At 42.5% G+C, this 23,568-nt stretch overlaps 2 protein-coding genes across 4 annotated transcripts in view; both read left to right on the top strand.

Annotated features, from left to right (window-relative positions):
• The window catches only part of specc1la (sperm antigen with calponin homology and coiled-coil domains 1-like a), a 53,682-nt gene extending 36,418 nt beyond the window's left edge, over positions 1-17,264 (top strand). For all 3 annotated transcript variants that reach the window (XM_083783278.1, XM_083783277.1, XM_083783279.1), the window contains 9 exons: positions 99-283; positions 711-853; positions 2,538-2,625; positions 4,082-4,171; positions 7,126-7,306; positions 7,824-7,926; positions 11,031-11,147; positions 11,254-11,313; positions 13,029-17,264. In XM_083783278.1, coding sequence (XP_083639404.1) covers positions 99-283; positions 711-853; positions 2,538-2,625; positions 4,082-4,171; positions 7,126-7,306; positions 7,824-7,926; positions 11,031-11,147; positions 11,254-11,313; positions 13,029-13,118 — 1,057 coding nt within the window. In that variant the 3' untranslated portion in view covers positions 13,119-17,264. The remainder of the gene's footprint in view (positions 1-98; positions 284-710; positions 854-2,537; positions 2,626-4,081; positions 4,172-7,125; positions 7,307-7,823; positions 7,927-11,030; positions 11,148-11,253; positions 11,314-13,028) is intronic.
• Positions 1-23,568, top strand: part of LOC310872372 (breakpoint cluster region protein-like) — a 159,873-nt gene that overhangs the window by 123,667 nt on the left and 12,638 nt on the right. The gene's annotated exons all lie outside the window — the stretch shown is intronic.

Raw genomic sequence — 23,568 nt, forward strand, 5'->3', positions numbered from 1 at the left:
ACGGTAAGTGGGGAACATACTGTAGAACCTGGGGAACATAGGGATGACCCCCAAAAAAACGTAACCATCTGAATGTTTTTTGTTGTGTTCCCCGCCAGGCAAGAGGAGGAGCGAGGCAGGGTGTACAACTACATGAACACAGTGGAGAGGGACCTGGCCGTCCTCAGACAAGGCATGGGGCTCAGCAGACGCTCCTCCACCTCGTCGGAGCCCTCTCCCACCGTCAAAACACTCATCAAGAGCTTCGACAGTGCCTCCAAGGACCCCCCTCCACAGTGTGAATGTATGACCTACCGACCTCTTCACACCCATTGGTTGCTGTTTCGTGGTTGGACAAAGATCCTTACTCTCCATCCACTACCATTGAAATAACCTGTTTTTCAGTTGCTTCGTATTGATATTCTGTGCATTCAATTCTTATTTTAAACTTGGTGTCAGTAAAAAGGAACATCACAGGTGCAGCATGGTGACTGGGCATATCATGTTTGTTTTTAGTTGTTCCCAAAAATGATGTTTTAGCAAATTCAACATAAACAAGGCGGAACCAGGGCGGAACATGTCAGAAAGAGCCTGCTGGTTAGTCAGTCAGGGACCAATCAGAAGTCTGACAAAGGTGGCCTGGAAAAATAATTGGCTATGCATTGCTTTTGTTAAAAAACTTTTCCAAAACTTATATATATGTATAATACTACACAAATATGTAACACCAGTCGACCAAACAGGCCCAGGCTCCAACGGCGCCTCTGTCCCAGCAGTCCCACTCCCACCGGTCCCGGCAGCCACGCTACCACGGACCCCCCTCAGCCCCAGTCCTCTGAAGACCCCGCCTGCAGCCGCCGTCTCACCCATACAGGTCAGTGTTGTTCTCGTCGACTAAAACTAAGGCGAAGAATGTTCGTCGACTACCTTTTTTCACTGAGGAAAACTAAATGGAAACTAAATGAAAACTAAGCTATGATGACTAAATATATTGACAATTTCGTCAACAAATAAACTAGACAAATGTCAGGGAGGGACTATTGGACAAGAGATCCAGTATAAGTCATTTTACACTTTGTTTGCATGCTGAAATAGTCGATCTACAAGCTCACAACGCGTCGCAGTGCGACACGTTGTGAGCTTGTAGATCGACGGCATCAGTCATTACGATCGACGGCATCAGTCATTACGACGGCATCAAGGCCTGCCAAAATACATTTTAGTCTACTAAATCACCCGTAGATTTAATCGACTAAAATCTTATCACATTTAGTCGACTAAAACTAGACTAACGCTAAACATTCCTGTTGACTAAAATGTGACTAGAACTAAATGAAAACTATTCAAGAGACTACGACTAAAACCAAAGTCAAAATCTGCTGCCAAAAACAACACTGATACAGGTACAATGTTTTGGAAGCGTTCTCTTTTAGACCAGTGGTACTTGAGCCCCCCTCGGGTGGTACACGGAGGAGTCACCCAAAAAACCGTGGGGGAGACAAAAGTGGAATGAAATATTTATATTACTACACAGGTTGTTGTTCTTACCAAGCCATATGGGTCTTTCTCGGCCCCACCCTTCTCCCATTGTTTATATTGTGTTTAGTTTCCAAGATGGCCGCACAAATTCAAGACACTCGTCTTGCGTTTGTCTTGTGTCTGTGTATAATGGCCGTTCCAATGCATTTCCAATGGAAGCCCATAAGGTTTGACCAAACATTTTGTTTGATGGGGGGGAGGGGGTTTGTTGAAATACCCTATCCAGCCGTGCTGAAATGAGCATGACAGCACAGATTAGAATTATCAGTTGTGCTGATTAGTGATTAGACAGAGTTTTGTCAGAGCAGCAGCATTATTGGCTTAGGAATGGAACAAAAAGAGCAGGCTCCTGTATTAAAAATAAAAATTAAGATTTATTTTTTAATCCCGCTACAAGTGAAGATTGACAGGAAAGAGGGAGGGAGAGAAGGGTAGAGACATGCAGCAAAGGTCGTCATGATCGGGAACACGCAGCCTATTATGTGGCATGCGCCTGCCCCACGCTCCTGTATTTTACCATCAGTTATTATGGTGGTACTTGGAGAGCTAAATATGTTCTGGTTCGGAACCAATGGTTTAGAGTGACTGTACACACATGTGCAACAATGTAGATGAACCTACACATGGATGGATGGATAGATAGTTAGATAGATACACCGTAAAATATATATATTTATACACGCTGGGCTCACAAACACGCATTGGATACGTTTTAGAAGTAGTATCCATGCTCACAGCACCTTGAAGCACCTCAAAGTTTGTTTTCAATTTTCTGTGACCACACTTTGTTTTCCTTTTATTTCCCTTTTTTATTATTCTCGATGTCAATTGTAATTGACGAGGAACCCAAAACGATATTACTGTGCTTATTAGTTTTATTACCATAGAATTTCCACATGTGTTTTTTTATAGATCTGTTTTGTATTCTTCTCTGGTCATGAATGATTTCCACTGACAGATTTTTGACAGAGAGAATTTAAAGTACTTTTTTTTTTTTTTTTTTTTTTGCCTATTTTCAGAGACACTCCATAAGTGGCTCCATGTCATCAGCCAAGCCTCTCTCTCTGAATGACAAGAGGCCGAGCTACACAGACATAACCATGCCAGGTAAGACACACATCAAAGGAATGCACTTGAAAACCTGAAAAATGTATCAATTTATAAATAATGTAAAACTTTAAAATCTTTGACTATTTATTACATGACACCAAGTTGAACAAGGCTGTCGAACCTAAAAATACGCACTCTGTATTGGGAAATGAGGGCACACAAAGTACCGATGAAGTAAATAAAAGCAGTTAAAAAGCAAAATATTATTATATAAAAATATTTATGTATAATAACTTTTTGTATAGTTGTATTGTATATTTGGGAATGGGACAGCCTCCTGTTGCCTCTCCTCTTTCTTCGTTTTTATAAATGTGTGTAAGTGTGGGACGTTTTTTTCTTTTTTAAGGAGATGGTCGTCCATGCTGCCTTTGTATTTTAGCTGAATGAGTCCCAACGGCTGGGTAGTTAGTTACGTGTTTCCCCCAGAGAGTCTTGACCCATTTAGACCTGTAGCTGTTGAAAAATTGCAGCTCTACAAGCTCGTAGCACGGCACCGAGTGCCGCGCTACGAGCTTGTAGATCGTGCGCAAATCTTTTGAGTATATATTCTTTCACAGCAAATGTTTTTAACTCGTATGCTTGCTTCTGGGGGTCCCTGGAACAACATATTTTCAGATGGGGGTCAGCGGCAAATTACATAAAATTTGTTGAGGGTCCATGAAATAGTATGAGAACCATTGACATAGAAACATGGGTATTTCAGAAAACTAAGGTGGCTGATAAAGGGGGTCCTTGACATGAAAAAACAGTTTGGGAACCACTGATGAGCTCAGTGTAACCTCCCAGCAGCACACTGGGCTGGAATCACATTCAAACAAGAGAGCATGTCTTTCCTCGTCCTCCCGCTCTCCCCTCTCTCGTCTCCATAAATCTAAGAGAGAATCAGGGGAGTGGGACGGCCCCACGCAACTTGGAGACATAGCATAGGGGTTGTGTGTGTGTGTGTGTGTGTGTGTCCACTGAGCGTTGACCTCATAGTCATAAGGGGCGTGTCACTTCATTAAAATGCTAGATGAGTTGGGGTAGGGGGGGGGGGGGGGGGAGTAAGCAAATATTGAACCACCATGTCGGATCCCCCTGCGTTTGTTCGTTCTCACCATTAATGAGTTGGGGGGGGGGTTCCTGATGCGAACGTGCTTAGCCGGCCATAGCCACTCCAGCGTTTTGTTTATTTTTCTCCGGATTTATTGTTTTCTCGTGCGGTAGGGTCCGGTCCGTCTTGCTTCATTCCTTGTTATATTCCCCCGGGGGTTGAGGCCCTGGAATGTGCCTTTTCCTGCCTCCCCACCCACCCCCTCACCCCGCACCCCCACCCCCACCCCCCCGGTTAATGTCCAGTTTCTGATGGATAGTCTCACAGACACACTCGTAGAAACATAACAGAGAAACATAACACAGAAGCGTCCAGGCAGTGTGTGACAATACAGTAAATCTCCTGTGGTCGTGTCCACAGCCGAGCACCTTCTCAGGGGAACCTCGGTCAGCCGGCCCTCCTCTGCGCTCCAGAGGGTCACCAGCATGGACGCTGCCAAGGCAATATCAGGTCAGCCACAACCGTTCATGAGCTAATGGAGCAGTCCAAATGATCTCCCTTATGTTCCCTAGTTACACACACACACACTGGACCAGAGACCCCCCTTTTCATAACACTATTTTATTGGTCTTCAACATTATTCTGTTGGTCTCCCCACCACACCCCTCCCCAAACACAATTTAGGCATTTAGCAGACGCTCTTAATCCAGAGCGTCTTACATTAAGCAAGAACAAAAAGCATGGCAATACATCATAATTATACATAAACAAGTAGTTATCATGAATCATACGTAAGCTAGTAAGAACGTAACAGTGGAATATCTATATAATGAAACTATGCATACTATATAGTGCTATGTCTACATAAAATGCTATAAGTCTACGTGAAATGCTATCTAGGTTACATAAGTTGAGCATTTGCATACGCCTGTAAGGTCGTCGGGTCTAGGGCAAGTACTACTATTTATTCCATAGTTTTGGAGCCAGAAGGGAGAAGAGTCTGGGACGTGTGGAGCGTTTTTAGTGTTAGTTTACACACAGTGTTAGTTCACCCGGCGTTTTAGTTTTCGTTTACACACACACACACACACACACACACACACACACACACACACACACACACACACACACACACACACACACACACACACACACAGTAGTATGAATACCGGCCTGCCCCTTGGCTGAGGTGACCGAATGTAGACCGAATTGACAAATAACAATAATATTTACATGAAATATTTACACTTCATTTGTGGTCTAAATACTCTAAAAATAAGGCCCAGGTTTAAAAAAAAAGAAACACAATTCCCCTTAATGTACTACTTGGCTCCTGCCTGGTCTGAAATGACGACAACGGCGCTGCGATCTGGTTTCACTGACGACAATGCTTTTTAAGTGAGTGTACGTTTTCCAAGCATGGGAACTACGCTAGCCCTGGAGTACATCACTGGTTCCCCCCACGTCAGTTTGGGCTGTTTATCTTAAATCTTTGTGATTCATTGTTACTTCGTCACAGGGATGTAATTATTTTTTCTTTCTTTTTTGTTTGGCCTGGAACACATCTGTGTCACCTCATAGCTATTAACCACTTTAACCATTATTTAAAACTTTAGCTGTTCAAAAATAGCTTGTAGATGTGCTATTTTAGAAAAATCGTGAAAATGTGTGAAAATCTTTGAATATATTATATTCTTTCACAGCGGGGGGGGGGGGGGGGGACGACACAACATATTATAGTTGGGGGGTCACATTTGATTTTGGGAGTCCTTTTTGCCGTTATTGATAGATTACAGTAGTTTGACAAGATTGGGAGAGAGATTGGGGGGGGGGGGGTGGAGTCACGCAGCAACGGTCGTCTGGTTCGGGACTTGAACCCGTGACACACTTGTCAGGCAGGTGCCTGGACCACTCGGCCAGGCACCTAGGCCTTGACATGAAAAAGTTTGAGAACCACTGACAGAAACATTTTTTATTTATTTGTTCTTCAGAAAACAGTTTTAGGATTTAGAACAGTGGTTCCTAAAGTGGGGTCCGGGGAGCGGCGGGACGCCCAGGGGTCCATGAGGGAGTTCCAGGGGGTCCCCAGCTAAATGATAGTTGGGAACCATTTGTACACTCTCAGAGTTAAATTAACTTTGATTTTACAATATACATTGGGGTCCCAGAGATAGAAATGCCATTAAATGGGGGTTCGTAGACTAATATGCATGTCAAATTGGGTGTCCTTGAAATTAAACTGGTTGAGAATTACTGCTAGAGCCGTAAAGATCTTCTCTTATGGGAGTCCCTGACTCCCTGACATATAAATATATATATATATATATATATATTTTAATGGGGGGTCCACGGGCTGATTAGTGTAAATTTGGGGGTTGCCTTGACATGAAAAAGTTTGGGAACCACTGATTTTGAATCGAGTACTCGGGTCTTAATGTGTTCATCTTTGTGGTTCTCTGTTACTTCGTCAGGGATGTGATTATTTTCTTTGGCCTGTTCAGTGCGATGGGAGCAATGTGTTATGATGGGAGTAATCACAGCTAGGCACGTCATGATTGTTACATCATCGCCTAATCGCTAATTATTTGAGACTAGCCCTTACCCGTTGTGAGATATTGCCCCCCCCCCCCCCCCCCCATTGTGGCCGCATGGGGTACTGCGCCCTGGGTGCGTTTTCACATTTTTTATTCATTATTAATTTATAAGTTGTTAAATTTGAAAAAGGGCTTCGTTAAGACCTCCATATTATTATGGCCAATGCCTGTGTGAAAAGTGGGAGTGATTGGTGCAGGCAGTGAGGAGCTACGGCAGTCACAGTGACACACAGACAGACATTCAGACAGAATTATAGTATGATGATGATGATAATCGCAGTTCGTTTTGTGCATAATCGTCGATCCTTTTTCCATGTTGACAAATGTCCATAATTTTTTTTTAAAATAGCAGAAATAGTATATTTACAAGCTGTTGTTCTTTTGGGGGGGGGGGGGTATATATATTTTTTTATATCTGCCCTGTGCAATGTGTGATTACGAAGCCTAAATGGCAAATGGAAATACAAATTGTAATGTTCCTAATGTTCAATGCAAAACCCCCCCCACAATTTTAATCGTTAACGCATTCAGTACGGGAACCCCTTTTGGTGTTTTAAGCATTATGTTATACTTTAGCTATTGAAAAATAGCAGATCTTCAAGCTCTTCTGGGAGGGTCCCTGGAACAACATATTTTCCCGATGAGGGTCCGTGGCCAAATACAGAAAGTTCTGTATTGAGCACCACTGAACATAATTATTAGAATCATAGGGTTTCTTTTTTCCAGAAAACTGTCCTGATTTAAAAGACATTTTGTAGAATCTGGTGTCAGTTCTAAATGGGGTTAATTGCGTGACAATGAATCCCTCGACTTAAATGTGTAATGGGCTCACCATAACGTGCTGTACTCGTGTCCTGCATCTCGCCACAGTGTCTCGCAGGAGCAGCGAGGAGATGATAAAGAGGGACATGTCGGCGTCCGAGGGGGCCTCGTCCTCCTCCTCCTCCTTAATGGCCTCCTCCCAGCTGTCCTCTCTCCCTCCGTCCATGGCCTCCTCCTCCTCCTCCTCCCCCACCGCCTCCGTCACCCCCACCACACGCAGCCGCCTCAGGTAAAACCAAACCCACCAGTGTTGATTCTGGCTAGCAAATTTAGATTTTTTTTGTCGTAGTCTCTTGAATAGTTTTAATTTCAGTCACATTTTAGTCACCTGGAATGTTACTTATTTAGTTTTAGTCAACTAAATATAGGATTTTTGTCGACTAAATCTACTGATGATTTAGTCGAACAAAATGCATTTTGGGCGGGCCTTGATGCCGTTGTAACGACTTTCATTTGCTGAAAATAGATGATCTACATGCCCATAACGCATCGCAGCGCGACTAATTGTAAAATGACTTATGCACTCTTGTCCACTAGTCCCTTCCTAATATTTTATTCTAGTTTTTATTTGTTGTCGTCAGTGGAAAAAGGTAGTCGACGAACATTTTTTGTCGTTAGTCGATGAAATCAACACTGCAACCGACCAGACCACCAGCCGTTAGCTCTGTGTTTTGGAATTGAATGTTACAATACCGTTGCATGTTTCTCTGAATATTATTGCATTTGCAAATTATGCTTTGTTGCAGAGAGGAGAGGAAGGACCCTCTTGCCGCTCTAGCCAGGGAGTATGGAGGATCCAAGAGAAACGCCCTGCTGAAGTGGTGTCAGAAGAAGACGGAGGGTTATCAGGTAGGCCAGGGGTTTTCAACTGATTGTGAACCAGGGACCACCACCCTGACTTAGAATCAACATGGGGACCACTGTTGCATTGGGTGGGGAATCTGGGGATATGGGCTAAGATTAATGTTTGTTGCTAACAGGGTCCCGTTAGCAACAAGCTAACAGCATACCGGTGGTACGTTCGTTCCATAAAATGAGAGATCCACAACGCGCATGGAGCTGCGCCAGTGCGCCAGGCTGCAAAACCCCCCATGCGCTCATCGATCTGCCGTTCGTTGCATGAAGGGCAGATCTGTGGGGGCTCTCTCCCGAAGTTAACTTTGTTGTTGTATTGTGTGCGATCCGAGCACCGCGGCCACGGCATCTGGACAGTGGACGCTAACTGCTTTGATTGTCTACTATAGTGAAGCCATACCTTTGACTACTATAGTGAAGCCATACTTTTGAGCGACAAGAGCGATTACCACGGTCCATTCTGTTGCTGGCTCTCCGAGTAGCAGGATCTGATTATAATCAGCTGTTTTATGTGCGTGCGTGCGTGCGTGCATGGTGTCACCCAGGAACCGATAGAGAGAACCGAAATTGAATTATTGTAATGGGTACCCGGTACTCGAGCATGTTCGGTTCGGTACCAGATTGGTCCCGACGTTCGGGACCCACCCCTAATCCTGACAGTTTTCTGAAAAAGCTATGTTTCTATGTCAGTGGTTCTTCGATTTTTCAAAAATAGCAGACCCACAAGCTCGTAGCGCGCCACTCGGTGGCGCGCTATGAGCTTGTAGATCTGCTATTTTTCAATAGCTAAAGCATAACATAATGCTAACACCAAAAGGGGTTCCCGCTCCAAATTGGGTTAACCTGGTTACCCTGCCCTTGGCCCTGTGTACCGTCTCTCTCTGGATCTGCCAAATGACCAGCATTGTTCACAAACTGTTCTCTGGCCTCTGAAATCAATGAAATCATGGAGAACGTCGTCACGATCGAGAGAAGAGCCTTTCTGTTGAATATATTGAACAACGTTTTCCAGGGGTTTGTGTCTCACTGTTCTCTTCTCTATGGTGGTTCTGTTTACACAGTGGTGTAAAGTAACTAAATACATTTACTTGAGTAAATTTTTTAGGTATTTCTGTGCTTTTACTCCTACTCCACTACATTGTACTTTTTACTCCAAGACAATTATTTGACAACTTTAGTTACTAATTACTTTGTAGATTTAGATGATTATTATTATTATTACAAAATGTACAGTTATCACTTCAGCGCATATACATTTCGGCCATTTGAAAATAGCCCGATCTACAAGCTCACAAAAATATTCGTATACATTTGAAAACTTTAAACGGGACATTCTGTTTTTTAACCCATTCTGGACAGGGAACGCCTTTTGGTGTTTCAAGTATTATGTTATACTTTTAGCTACGTTCCACGTTCCACAATCCCAAGTCGCACGACAGTAAATGTTGTCATGAAGACTGATCTTGATTATTATTATTTTAGGACATTATAACCCCAAAGCCATTTTTCCAAACCGTGTTTGAAGAGGGAACAATACTGTACATTATGATGATGCCGAGTCCCAGTCATGTGGTTGTGTTTGACCTAAATGACACACCAACCTGCATGTTTACAGTACACTTACTTACCTTTTAGTAAGGGGATGTTTCTTTTTTTTTTTTTACTTCTTTTGATTACATAGAAAGGTTACCATAGTCCCCCCCCCCCCCCATGTGTCTAGAACGCTTTCCAGGAAGTGTGCAACATTTAACAGCAATCAGCAGTCCTGGCCTGACTGGATTGCCTTGAATTGAATTTAACAAACGTACCTTGTGTTTATTATACAGAAGAGACATGATCATTTCTAAGCACCTATTAACCCATTTTGGGCGGGATTATGTTATACTTTTAGCCATTGAAAAATACGGTGCCGCGCTATGAGCTTGTAGGTCTGCTATTTTTGAAAAATCGTGAATATATTGAATACTTTCAGAACGAACATTTTTAACTCAAATCTGTGCTTCTGGAAGGTCCCGGAACAACATATTTTCAGATTAGGGCCAATTACATATAATTTTTGGAGTCCTTGACATGAAAATGTACAAGAAATACTGACATAGAAACATAGTTTTTTCTGAAAACTGTCAGGATTTAGAAGACATTCTTTTTAGAATCCTCCTCAGGTCAAAATGGGTTAAAGGGGAAAATAATAATAAAGTGACATCACAGAGATGTACTTCATAATGTTACTGATTTCTTTCAGACCTCCAGTTCTAGGCAACACAGAATGGGGGAGGGGGCTTTTTTATTATTTCCACACAACTCTGAGGTATATTAATGATGTTGAAAATGAGTGGTATTCCCCTTTAACCCATTTAGACCTGAGGGCGATTCTACAAATGTCTTCTAAATCCTGACAGTTTTCACAGTTTTCTATATCAGTGGTTCTCAAACTATCATGTCAAGGACCCCCAAAAATGTATGTAATTGGCTAACATTTGGCCCAAAAACATATTAAAGCAATGGGGGCGGCCCATTCTTTGGGCGGCCCATTGCCCACTGGACATAACGTCAGTCCAGGCCTGATAATCACCGACGAGGTTGCAAAGCAGTGCTTCGAACGCTGATGTCATGTTGTCCTGTTTAACTTTCAATCTGATATATCCATAATCCATGCCGATCGTGTTTACGTTTACAACTCAATGTGCCGGCGGAAGTGTTGTCCTCTTTCAAGACCGGTCGAGGAGGAAAAGCCTTCTTTCTCTCTGCTGCCTCCAGGTGGGCAGGGTGTCCTCGACGCAAGGTACGCAACGCATAGCAATATGGTTGTGTAGGCTCGGGATCAGATCTAAACCCGACGGAACGAGACAGATCACGTAACTGACGTGACGCAAGGGGAGAAATTTCTCTCACCCTCCATTGCATTCCACCTCCATGTATTCTTGTGTCGATTACATTCGACTCTGCAAGGCACTTAACTCTGGGGGAGCCCGGGTTCGAACAGGAAACCTTGCGGTTACCATCCTGCCACTCTACCCCTGAGCCACCGCCGCCCCAGAATATTGATATCACTAACTTCAGATAGATATATAAAGATATAGTGTTCCTATCTGTTTCAGAATATTGATATCACTAACTTCAGCAGTAGCTGGAACGATGGGCTGGCATTCTGTGCTGTTCTTCACACCTACCTGCCTGCACACATCCCTTACCAGGAGCTCACCAGCCAAGAGAAGGCAAGGACAATATGACCCATGGGCAATTAAGTCTCTTTTATTGGGTTATGCCCAAGAAGACCAGTATTAATGTGTGACTTTGTATTTTTCTCTTTTGGCTCCTCAGAGGCGAAACTTTACCTTAGCATTCCAAGCTGCAGAAAGTGTGGGGATCAAGTCTACTTTGGTAAGCCACTGAACCATTGATAGCCTACTGTATACAGTACTTCGTTGCACGTCAAATCGCGAAAACTGCAAGCTCACAACATGACGCCTTGTGAGCTTGTAGGTCTGCTAGTTTCACTTAATATCTGCTCATGTTCGCGGAATGCCCAGAATAGTGATGTTGGGGTTCATGTGATTAACAATAGAAGAAAATACATTTTAAATTCTATGTTGTCATCACAGGCCTGTTTATAGCCTATGTTGTCAACTTGTCATTATATTTTGTGAAACGTACAAAAAAGAACAAATGGAAATAAGTGACAGGACATGTAGGTGGGGGATTGTGGATGTATACGTGCATGTGTTCTGCACACATGCAGGCAATCAACATGTATGCCCGTTTATACAACAGGTCGTTTTGAGGAAGCAATCTGATTGGTTGAATCAGATTAGCCATTCCTTAATCCAGCGCAAAGAACACCCAATCAAAACAAAGATTTCAGCTGTGTTTTTCTCCCGCAGCAGCGGGAGAAAAACACAGCTGGGACATTTGTGGTCGTAGTAAAAATATATAGTTTTTCGGCGATTATCTTAGTTTAAGGGTAACTGTTGTATAATTGCAATATTACACTTGAGGGTGTTGTTTATTGTCACTAATTCACTTCTGCAATACCTTTCGGAACGGGCGAGTTACTGCGGCACCGCAGGCGTGCATTAATGACGATAATTGTCCTTCCTGGTGTATTAAACCAGTCAATTATCACTCGCAATATAAATGGTAAATGGTGAATTTATATAGCGCTTTTATCCAAAGCGCTTTACATAGACTACATGTATTACATTCACCCATTCAGACACACATTCACACACTGATGATGGCAGAGGAAACCTTGCAAGGCACCAACCTGCTCATCGAGAGCGATTAGGGTTTCAGAGTCTTGCTCAAGGACACTTCGACACTAACTCTGGGGAGAGCCCACAGGGATCGAACTGGGAACTTGAAAATAATAAGAATAAGAATCCTCCCAGGATACAACGTGAGCGCTGGTATTCATTTCTACAATCGAACTGGGGAACCCCGCGGTTCCCATCTCTACCCCTGAGTCACTGCCGTCCCGACAATATACAGTACAACAACGACATACAACATTATGCTTTCTTGTTGTGCCATTTCATGTCAGGTGTTGTGCTGACAGTATTTCTATATGAACCCAATTTGAGCCAAAACGAGATAATCTCGTGAATAGCTATTGTATCCACCTGTGCCAAAACGAGATTACGAGATTTGATTAATTCGCATTCATCCAGCATTCAAAATAATAGTTTTGAATTACTATTATTATTATTATATTATTATTTTTACTCGCATGTTGGACAGCCGGGTCCCACGTGCACGCGTGCGTGCTTCTTAGTCCTTTTTCTGCTCAAAACAATCTGGGATGTTTAGGACCTTTTTATGAAATATGAAAACAAGCTAAGCTAATGATGATGCTACCGCCAGTGGATTGTCCCCCTCCTAGAGGGGGACAATCCCTCCTAAGATGATGGAATGGTGATGGATGATGATGATCATGGAAGGGGAACCTTCTGAAAGCTTCATGGGCTCAAAGATAATCAACTTCAGAATCTCAGTAAAAATGATCTCTCAGAGCTCAAACATGCTAGTATAAAGGGCTGTGATGGAATGTGTTAACGAATGCCACTACTAATACTATGTGTCGTCGTCTTCCAATGCAGGACATCAATGAGATGGTGCACACGGAGAGGCCGGACTGGCAGAGCGTCATGACCTACGTCACAGCCATCTACAAGTACTTTGAGACCTGACATCACGACGCCCAGTCACTGCTCCACTCCCTTCACTACAATCTTCGGTCAAGCTTTCTGAGCTTTCTTGCCCATCCAAACCAAACTCTATGAAGGCCTATTCACACTCCAGTTTTTTAGGTGATGAGGTTGACCACCAAAACGGTGGTCAACCTACTGGAGTATGAATAGGCCTTAAAATCCTCCACATTCAACTGTTATACCTCACACTCCGAACACCACCCCCGAATACATGTCATGTCAGGCGCTTTGGCTCTGGGGGGGAAAAGGGTTGGAAGTTACTTATCTCAAGCCTGACTTATGCTTAGTTGCACGCCAGTTGTTGAGCACCAACAATAGCAGATCTACAAGTTCACAGCTCTTCGTAGCACCATGTGTTGTGAGCGTGCAGATCAGCTGCTTTCCGAGCGTGACCGACCGCGATGCGCAACAAAGTCTAACTTCAGGCTTGAGTGTCCAGTTAACCCTAATCAGGCCAGTTGTTCACTGGAAACACAAAGCTACTCCATCCCTCTCGTGCAGTATAGAGGGTGTACTGTATGTATGTATCGTACTTTTCATGGGCCCTGTTTGGTAGCTGTAAAGCCTAGTTTCATGTTCTGGTGTCATAGTGTTGATTGACAAAAATAGCTTTTTGTTTTATTTGTTTTATTTTTTTAATGTTGCGGTTGACAATATTTTTTATTTTTGTGAAGAGACGCAATCGCACAACACTTTGTTGCTGTAGCGTAATCCAAGCTAAGGTCTAGATGCTAATAACTCACCACACTGTCTTCAACGTCACTTCCTCTATGTAGAGCAGTGTTGTTTTCGTCGACTGAAACTATGACGAAATATAGGCTACTGTTGATTTTGCCAACAAATAAAAACTAGACTAAAATGTTAGGAAGGGACTAGTGGAGAAGAGATCCAGTATAAGTCATTTTACACTTGGTTGCATGCTGAAAATTGCAAATCTACAAGCTCACAAGTTGTAAGCTTGCTATTTTCAGCAAGTGTAAAATCAGCCATTATGACGGCATCAAGGCCCACCAAAATGCATTTTAGTCGACTCAATGAACTGCAGATTTAGTCGACAAAAATCTTATGATATTAAGTCGACTAAACACTAAAACATTCCAGGTGACTAAAACTAAATGGAAACGTTTCAAGAGACTATGACTAAAACTAAAACAGAAATGTGCTGCCAAAAACAACACTGATGTAGATTCTACATAGAGGAAGTAATGTTGAAGACTCAGTGCCTTCTACACTTATTTTTCTTTTTTTCTTCCCTGTTCATCCTTCTGATATTGTTCTCCCAAACATGCCCCAATATTCAGGGTCTATAGTACGTTATAAGTGCCTGTGCATAACCCACATCAATTTTGTCAGAATTCTCCTTCAGCGGTGGCAACAACGGATTTCCCTCGGAATGGCATTCAGACGGACTTTTCTTCTTTTTGGTTTTGCTCCTAGTCTTCCTGACCTTATCTTGATCCAGAAGCATCTGATCTAATGGATAAAGTGCCTGTGTGAATGATGTTACAGGAGACTGGGGGGGGGGGGGGGGGGCTTTCTATGGGCCAAATCTGCTGAGAAAATAGTGTCTTTTCACTACCGTTTGTGTGACACTGAAGAATATCTCTGGAGTTGCCAAATATGTATTAGAGCCTTCTATTGGGTGTAATAATTGTGACTCAGTCATCATGAGGAACAGACTCTTTAGTTGACCGTCCACATGGTTGGTCACTCTCCCTCCCTCTGGCCATGACCGAGTGTCTGACAGAAGTGGGATCTTCAACACTAAATGTTATGTTAAATAGCGCTAACACGTTATTTTTAAAGGTTTTGCTGATTTCCCCCCCCCCCCCCCCCCCCCTAAGAACGGATTAGTAAGAGGTGACCATACTGTACATTTGTTTGCTGTGTTGGTACTGTAATGGTTAGGAACTCTTAAGCTTCTTGCAGCTACTACAACTGAGTGTTTGCATTTGTGTAGGCCGGCATTTACCAACCTGCACTTAATGTTAAAAAGATTTGCATTTACGGGGCACATAGAAACAGAGGCGTCAGGTTAGTTCAGAGTGTGGACCACATTGTGCTTTCAAACTGGGATTTTTCTTTCACTAGATCAGGTATTCCCTTTTTTTCAGCACAGGATGGAAAAGGAGAAATGTAGTCTGACCATAAACAGTGCGACTGCTTCACTTAAAAACATCAGATGTCACAGAATACCATAGTTACATTTTGCACAACATTAAGATATATATTGTACACTACAGTGAACTGTAATAAATGCACAAGTGACTGGATAATTCACTGTGCAGTAGAAATATAGTAACATTTTCTGTGTTACAAAATGCTATATTTGACATTTTCGTAATTCTTAGCATCACTATAGGGTTATGGCGATGGCAGCACTACAGTATATAGCTCATTAGTTTAATTGTGTAAATTGAATCTGCAGCATTACCACAATGCTGATGGACGGCTGCATTGGGCATCTGCTTACTAATTTCATTGTATTTATTTGCATGGTTTTCCAATCGTAGTGAGGTCATTTTTTTTTTTTTTTTTTTTACGTCTCTGAATTGTATGACTTCATAACTGCACTGACATAAGCTGTTTGTTTGCCTCACTCATTTCCTGCCCTCGAACATTTCCTGCCTTAACGTCTTGTTTAAGTTCTCACAAAAGCATAACCTGACATTTCTCTGTGCGGTTCATGTTCCCCACTTTTTTAATTTTACTCATTATAACCACAGGTTGGCACAGCTAGCTTCTGCTTACAGGAGGAGGCGTACATTTCCTACAGAGAACCAAGAGAAATTAACAAGCTGAAATGTAAATTGCTCACGTATCCCTTTAATGTCTGCCACAGATGCAGAAGAAAGCATAAAATAAAGCTGCCACCATCACATGATGGAAACTGAAAGCTTACACTATTCCGCTTAGATTTTAGAAGCACATTCACAGTTTAGTGTGTGCCCAGCTGGATTCTTCTCATTGTAGGCACACTTTGACCAAAGATCAGTGGACACCATTTGCAATTAAATTAGTGTTCTTTGTTCCAGCGAATGGAAAATTGTAACGATACAGCTGCACTGACATTATTCTAGACAGCTGGTCGGAAATTCTGAAACGGAAATAGCCTTCCTTAAACTTTAAGCCACGAAATTAGAAGCACAACTGTCGGCACTCGGCACACAATCGATTAGTGGTCCCTTCACTGGAACAAAGGGTAACTTTCTACTGACGTTTGGTTATAGTGTATGTGCCATTTGGTCAGGAAGATCAAGACCCTTTTGTTCAATATATTTGTTTTTAATTGAATTGAGGGTGGGAGGGGGAGGCTTAATGGGTTGATAGTCGCAAGTGTTGATACTTAAACGCTGCATTCACTTGTTATGAATGAACCCAAGTAGCCTATGTCTGACCCATAGACTGTAGGTCTGACCTGATGCTATAATGTCCGGTCCAGTGGTCCCTGGTATTCCTTGCAACATTCTAGAGTTTATTGATAAACGAGAGATTTGATGAGCACTGAATCCCAGCCTGCCGGCCGCTGTGTGAGAACAGACGGTTGGGCTGCCAAAGCCAGAAGCACATTCCATCTTGACACAGAGACCTGTCACGTTTTATTTTTTATTTCATTAACCTGGGCCTGTCCTGAGCTGCCATGTACCCATGCCCTGTGCACAGTCTGCTTTGTACAACATGGGAAAATGTGAAAAAAAAATATTTTTTTGGAGGGGGGGGAGGGGTCCACTACTACACGTTTGTTGTTTTTTGTTTACTTGAAAGTGCGCCAAGAGTTCATTTGAACCTAATTCCTTATATTTTATGTTACATGTGTGGCCTGGTCATCCACAACTTTACGCAATCCATGCCATTGTTGGTTTGCTAGAAAGATTGTCTTAAGCGTGGATATTTTTCTGTGACGAAATCATTGTCACCACCACATGAAGTGCTGAAGGAAGTCCTTTGCATAAACAAAAGAAATTGGATGGATGATTAGCTGTGTGTGAGTGTGTGCGTGTGTGTGTAAAGGACTAAGCTATTAAGTGCACACCATTATGATAATCAACAAGTGTAAAAAAGCTGTCTGTATTTATATTGCTTTATTTTCTTGGCAGTAGTAATAAATAAACATTGAATCAAGAATTGTTTGTTTTGTGACGGACTGACCTAAGGTTTAAAAAAACACTGAGTCTGTCTGTCTGAATGGCCAATGTATAGGTTGCTGCTGGACTGGAGCACTGGCACTCGGAAGGCCAAGGAGGAAGAACTGTCGCCTCATGGTGGCGCTATAACAGGTTGCAACACATACCTACCTACTGTAGGTAAAGGCATTCTTTTCTTTTTCTTTTTTTAAGCTGCAGGTTGTTAGAAACGAGTAACATTTTCTAGCTGAGAGTGTGATTATCTGGCTAATAATTGTAATTTTAGTCATTTTGTATTAATGAAGATCATGCGCGTTTCAAATTAAAGCCTATACCGGTAGGCTATCGTTTCACTTCCTCCGCCTGACTTTATAGTTTCTATATCTTTGTAGTCTTCTACACATGTATGCAGTCTGGGGAAATTCTATAAGGGCATAAAACCTGTGAGTGAATAGAGGAAATTGATTGATTGGAATATTTATTTGCAGAATTACAGTACATTTCAAGCACAAACTCAATAAAAAGACTTTTAAGCATTAAGCAAACAATTAAGCATTACACTTGTTTACAAGTGGGTCCACCATGTTCAATTCATCAAAACATTTAGAGACGTACAAAGTCAAATAGCCAAAGAACAGAAAAGGAAGTCATAAAGGGAAAATAAATACAGTGAGGGGAAAAGGGGGGTGGGGGGGGGATTCAGATTTTACAGTGGCCAGTTTCGAATTGCAGCCGTCCGTAGGTGCCCTTTGAGAGCGGTTTTGAAGGAGTCAAGGGATTCACATGTCTTAATGACTGTTGGTAGGGCGTTCCACATTTTGGTGGCATATAGGAGCGAAAATTATTTAGTCCCTTGTTTGTGCCGAATCTGGGTTGTACATGGTTTTTTGCACTCCCTCTGGTGTTGTGGGTGTGGACTTAAGTATTTAGACAGGTGGGTATCTTGGTGGTGGTGTGGGAAATGAGGAAGTGAGTTTAACTAGAAAAAGGAAGAAAGCAGCATCCGTGGTAGTGGTACTACTGTCTGTTGCAACAGTGTATACTTGTTCTTGTTGACCTCAGAGATGGACTGCAGGAGCCAGGAGGAATATTTATTTATTTATTGAGAAAATGTACCTACTTTTCCCATTAGGACGGAGATGATGTCAGTCACAGTACTGTCACGTCCACGTGTTATGTAGGCTATTTACCGATAACAGGGGGAACTTAAGGGGAAGAAGGAAGGAAGAAATATTGTCATTTCATCAGCTTGACAATTTTTTCTTCCGATACTGCCCCATTTCAGACGTTTTCCGCACTTTAAACATTATTTCTGCACCGGGTATGTTTATGTCCGAAGAACTGATTTTATTATTATTGTTTAACTTCCGTCTGATGATGACTCCACGACAAGGTATGTTTCTATTCTGAACGTCATAATACCTCACTCATCGATCTCTTCATAAAGTATTCTTAACTTAAATGTAGCCTATGATTTGATGAAGCCTATAACCACTGATCACAGTGTCTGCACAAAATAAATTAGAGATTGTAGCCTACTTTTGGAACTTTTATACAGATCGATTTATAGAGAGAGGACATTAATCTGGTTGACATTCAAGCTGCTTTATTGTGGACTCACTCAAGCATATTGGTTGGTTGGGTCCTTACTATACAGCAGGGGTTTTCAACCTTTTTGGCTGGGGACCCCCGGAAATACTTTGGCTATGTCTCGTGACCCCCCGCCCCGCCCCCCTCCCCACCACCAAAACAACCTTAATAATAGAGAAAATATATAATAAATACTGGAAACAGATATGGAAAGTGTATGCATGCACCACTTACTATGTAAACTCTTAATTCCAAATGTCCAGCCATTCAGCTGGGGTCGCGACCCACGGGTTGAGAACCCCTGCTGCTCTACAGGTCCAGTATTCCTAGTGCATATTTAAAGTGTCTTGAATGGCCAGCTTTGAGTGTTTGTGTAAACCATAGTGTAAACAAACATTGTGTGATACGATAATAGCGCCCCTCAAATTACTTGTGATTTTTTTTATGAGGTACCGTGAGATCCAACATCAAACAACTTCTGGGGCAGAGGGATGTTTTCTGTGATTTCATTTTCAAGTTCAACCAACAACTGTCTAGTAGTGTCTATAGCCTCGGAAATCCAGACGTTTTTATTTCAAGGAAGAATTTTGAAATAATGAAATAAGTTACTGTAGTGCATAGCCTACTATAGTGTCTAGAATTTGATGCACACATCCTGGTTTGTAACTTCAAGTCTTAACCACCAGGGTCCGCTGTTGAGTAGTCTATTGTGAAGTGAAATCAACCACTGTGAAACAATATTATTTACAGCAATGTTATCATAATATCATTGATGGTGTTTCTATGACAACAGAACACAATTTATTCAGCCTAGCTTGCTTCAAGGCTGATGTTTGACTCAACCTGTTGGGCCAGTCTGCCTCCTATCAAATATCCAGGACAGGTCCCTTTACCCTTACTCAATGTTTGAACACAAACATTGGTGGTGCAACCACACCTATTATAGTATAGACAGCTATGTGTGTGGCTGGCTGGGTTCTGTCCTAGCCCCAGTATGTTCCCTCAGCACTACGCTCATTCTGTAGCTCCGAGATGAGGTCACTAGCTCTAATGTGTTTCATTTAGAGCTATGTTACTCTCGACTTCCGCCGCTCGCATGACTGCAGTGCAGACCAGCCTCTCCTCTATAATAAAAATAACGTTTTTGCTAATCACCAAAACAAAGGCGGGTTGTGTCATTAGAAAGCCTACTTTCCTTAGTGGACACACTCTGAGCCCCCCACCACCAAAAGGGGATTTTGTTTCCACCGGGAAAAAAATACTTTTAGTTACTCAGCTGCGCCTTCTACCGATATTGCCCAGAGAACTGCCTCATAGTCATAGAGAATATTTTTCCTCCGCTTTTTTAGGTCAGACCATAGACTGTAAAAAATATGGACAAAGCGTTCCCCGGGTCTAACATGAACGTAAAATGAAGCCTGTAATAATATGCTAATTCCTGATGTAAGTCGCCATCTTTGGTACCAGCTGGCCATTGGCTGGCTCCGTTTTGTATACCAGCTGGTCATTGGCTGCCCAGACAACGAGGCGGGACTTCCCCCCTTCTTCTCCGTTGGTTTTTATTTTGACTCGAGTGGGAGGGGAATCCCGATCATAGACTGTAATGGTAGCCACGCCCCTCAGAACATACGCGATGTTTTTTTTCCTTTATGGTAATCTTTTTAATTAATGGGACCATAATTTTCCAAAAAGAATATTATGACATTAGAAATGAGACTTTAAACTAGTGACTGGAAGAAGAAAGTATTCATGACCATGTTTATTAAGGTAATACAGTCTAGGTGAAGTTGGGCCAAAATACATGGGCCTCTATGGAGCTATGGGGCTTTTTGGGTCCGGTCCAGCGCCACAACAGGCCATTATATGAACTACCGATTTCAAATGAGGCTTCACGAAATATCTGGCTGACTGCCCCCCTGGGTCAGACCTACGGCAGCTCCCACCGCGGTTCAGAAACGGTTTCCACAAGGAACGCTTCTTACCCTTTTCTCTCTTGTCCGAGTCTCTCGCGTGACTGAACTTCTCACCCGATCTCTAAGGCAGGGGTTCTCAACGTTTTTCTCTGGGGCACCCCGGAAATAACCTGACTCCGCCAGATAGTGGCAGTAGTGAGTTCCTCCTCCTGCCTCCATCTGGACTCTCTTGGGCAGAGAGGATGTACCCCGAACCAGCAGATTTCGGACCAATCAGCGGCAGCAAGAGGCGGGATCAAGGCGAGACTGATGACTAATTGAAGCTGTGCCACAATACACATGTAAAGTTGTAAACATAACCTAACAGGACTACAACTCAAAATTATTATAGAGATATCAGATATTTTTCCTAGCTCGTTTGGGTTCAACGTTTCTGCTTGAGAGAGACCAGATTGAGGTAGGAGGAACTTGTGAACTCAATACTGCCGCAATCTGGCGGAGTCAGATTACCCGGGAAATGCTTTAGGCATTTGTTGTGACCCCTCCCCACCCCCCAATACAAATTGACCACTACAATAACCTTAATAATAGAGAAAAAATAAATACTGAAACCAGATATAATCATTAAAGCGCAAATAACATGCATTTTAAAACTGCTTTTAATATTTAATAATCATATGGTCTATGTCCCTCAAAGTTATTTCTAATGGTTTGAGCCTCAATCACCACTCTGATATAACCAGGCCTTGTCAATTCTTTCTGGACTTTGAAAGCAGTTTTAGCTGCAGTACCACACTGTCCTGAGGTGGAGAGGGTGCTGATATGCAGATTATTTAATATTTGAGTCTTTATAATACTCATGCTAGATAAAACCAGGCTTGTTTCCATTCCATGCCAGCTTGGAAAATCAACAATGGTGGACATTGTAAACAAAGTTTGCAACTGAAGACTGAAGAACAGGAGGAATTATACAAAGTAGGGTGACATTGATGACATCACGACGATGCCAAAATCAGTCGAGCTGTTTCTGAGAGCAATTTCCATTAAAACACCCATATGACATGAAGGCCTGATTGTTCAAAATTGGTTATTTGTGGGGATAGAAAACACACATGGGAGCCCCAAAAACACAAAAGAAATAGAAAAAGTTGAATTTTATGTTATAGGTCCTTTAAGGAAAGTTTATGCACATACTATATATGTGTACTATATGTAAACTCTTAATTTCCATTTTCCAGCCGTTCATTTTTTTGTTTTTTGTATTTAATCTGGGGACCCCCCCCCCAAAATAATTTGGCGACTGTACTATGTGATTGTTATTTGCACTAACAACAACACTCAGAACAGCATAATGTTATCTTGAACAATCTCCTTCTCTTATCATATGACATATTCAGAATGCTCACGGGATAATCGGGCTAAAATTTACAATTTTAGGCATTTAGTAGGCCCTCTTAATCCAGAGCGATTCACATTAAGCAAGAACACATGGTAATACATTAAATTCATATAAATAGAGTAATAAGTAAGCTAAGAACCTAACATCCATCTAACAGTAGAAACTTAAACTTAGTATATACACTATAGAGCACTGTTTCCCAAACAGTGGGTCGGGACCCATATGTGGGTCGCGGACACATCTTTACGGGTCCCTTTATTTGTCGTTTCCTACATTATGTATTATGAATTAAAAACAACTTCAATTTCAGTAATTTAATGAAGGAAAAAAAACTAAGACATTCCATAAATTAGAACAAATATTTCTTCTATAGTTTGGGTCCCGGGGGCAAATAATACTTTTAAGTTAAGATAAGTTTCGCCCGGGCGGCTGGCCCAGACTCAAGACTCTCCCCGTTTCCTGTCAGCCTACGTTCATCTATATCCCTCTATCAATAAAAAGAAAAAAGGCGGAAGCCAAAAGATAATAATCTTAAATGACATAAGTTTAGGCCTTTTGCAGACGGCTGTAAGGTCGTGTCGATTCTAGTGCCAAGTTCTACGGCAGGGGGCTTACGTTCCAGATTATCTTGGGTGCACTAGAGATGGCAGCGGCATACCGCTGGGAGCTCCGCTGCAAGATATATGATTTGACACCGATGTAGTCTGCGTGTTCCTCAACGCATACTGTAGAGAGGAACACACCGATGTAGTCTGCGTGTTCCTCAACGCATACTGTAGAGAGGAACACACCGATGTAGTCTGCGTGTTCCTCAACGCATACTGTAGAGAGGAACACACCGATGTAGTCTGCGTGTTCCTCAACGCATACTGTAGAGAGGAACACACCGATGTAGTCTGCGTGTTCCTCAACGCATACTGTAGAGAGGAACACACCAATGTAGTCTGCGTGTTCCTCAACGCATACTGTAGAGAGGAACACACCGATGTAGTCTGCGTGTTCCTCAACGCATACTGTAGAGAGGAACACACCAATGTAGTCTGCGTGTTCCTCAACGCATACTGTAGAGAGGAACACACCGATGTAGTCTGCGTGTTCCTCAACGCATACTGTAGAGAGGAACACACCGATGCAGTCTGCGTGTTCCTCAACGCATACTGTAGAGAGGAACACACCAATGTAGTCTGCGTGTTCCTCAACGCATACTGTAGAGAGGAACACACCGATGTAGTCTGCGTGTTCCTCAACGCATACTGTAGAGAGGAACACACCGATGCAGTCTGCGTGTTCCTCAACGCATAGAGAGGATGACGTCCGTATGACCAGAGGGTGGGTCAGAGAGGTTCCGTTCCCTCTTGCATAACGCGGCTAGATTGTGTCCCAACACTGTTGGGGTCAGGGGT

This window comes from Protomyctophum parallelum (genome assembly GCF_964188405.1).
Source record: "Protomyctophum parallelum genome assembly, chromosome: 15".
In the NCBI taxonomy this organism is placed as follows: domain Eukaryota; kingdom Metazoa; phylum Chordata; class Actinopteri; order Myctophiformes; family Myctophidae; genus Protomyctophum; species Protomyctophum parallelum.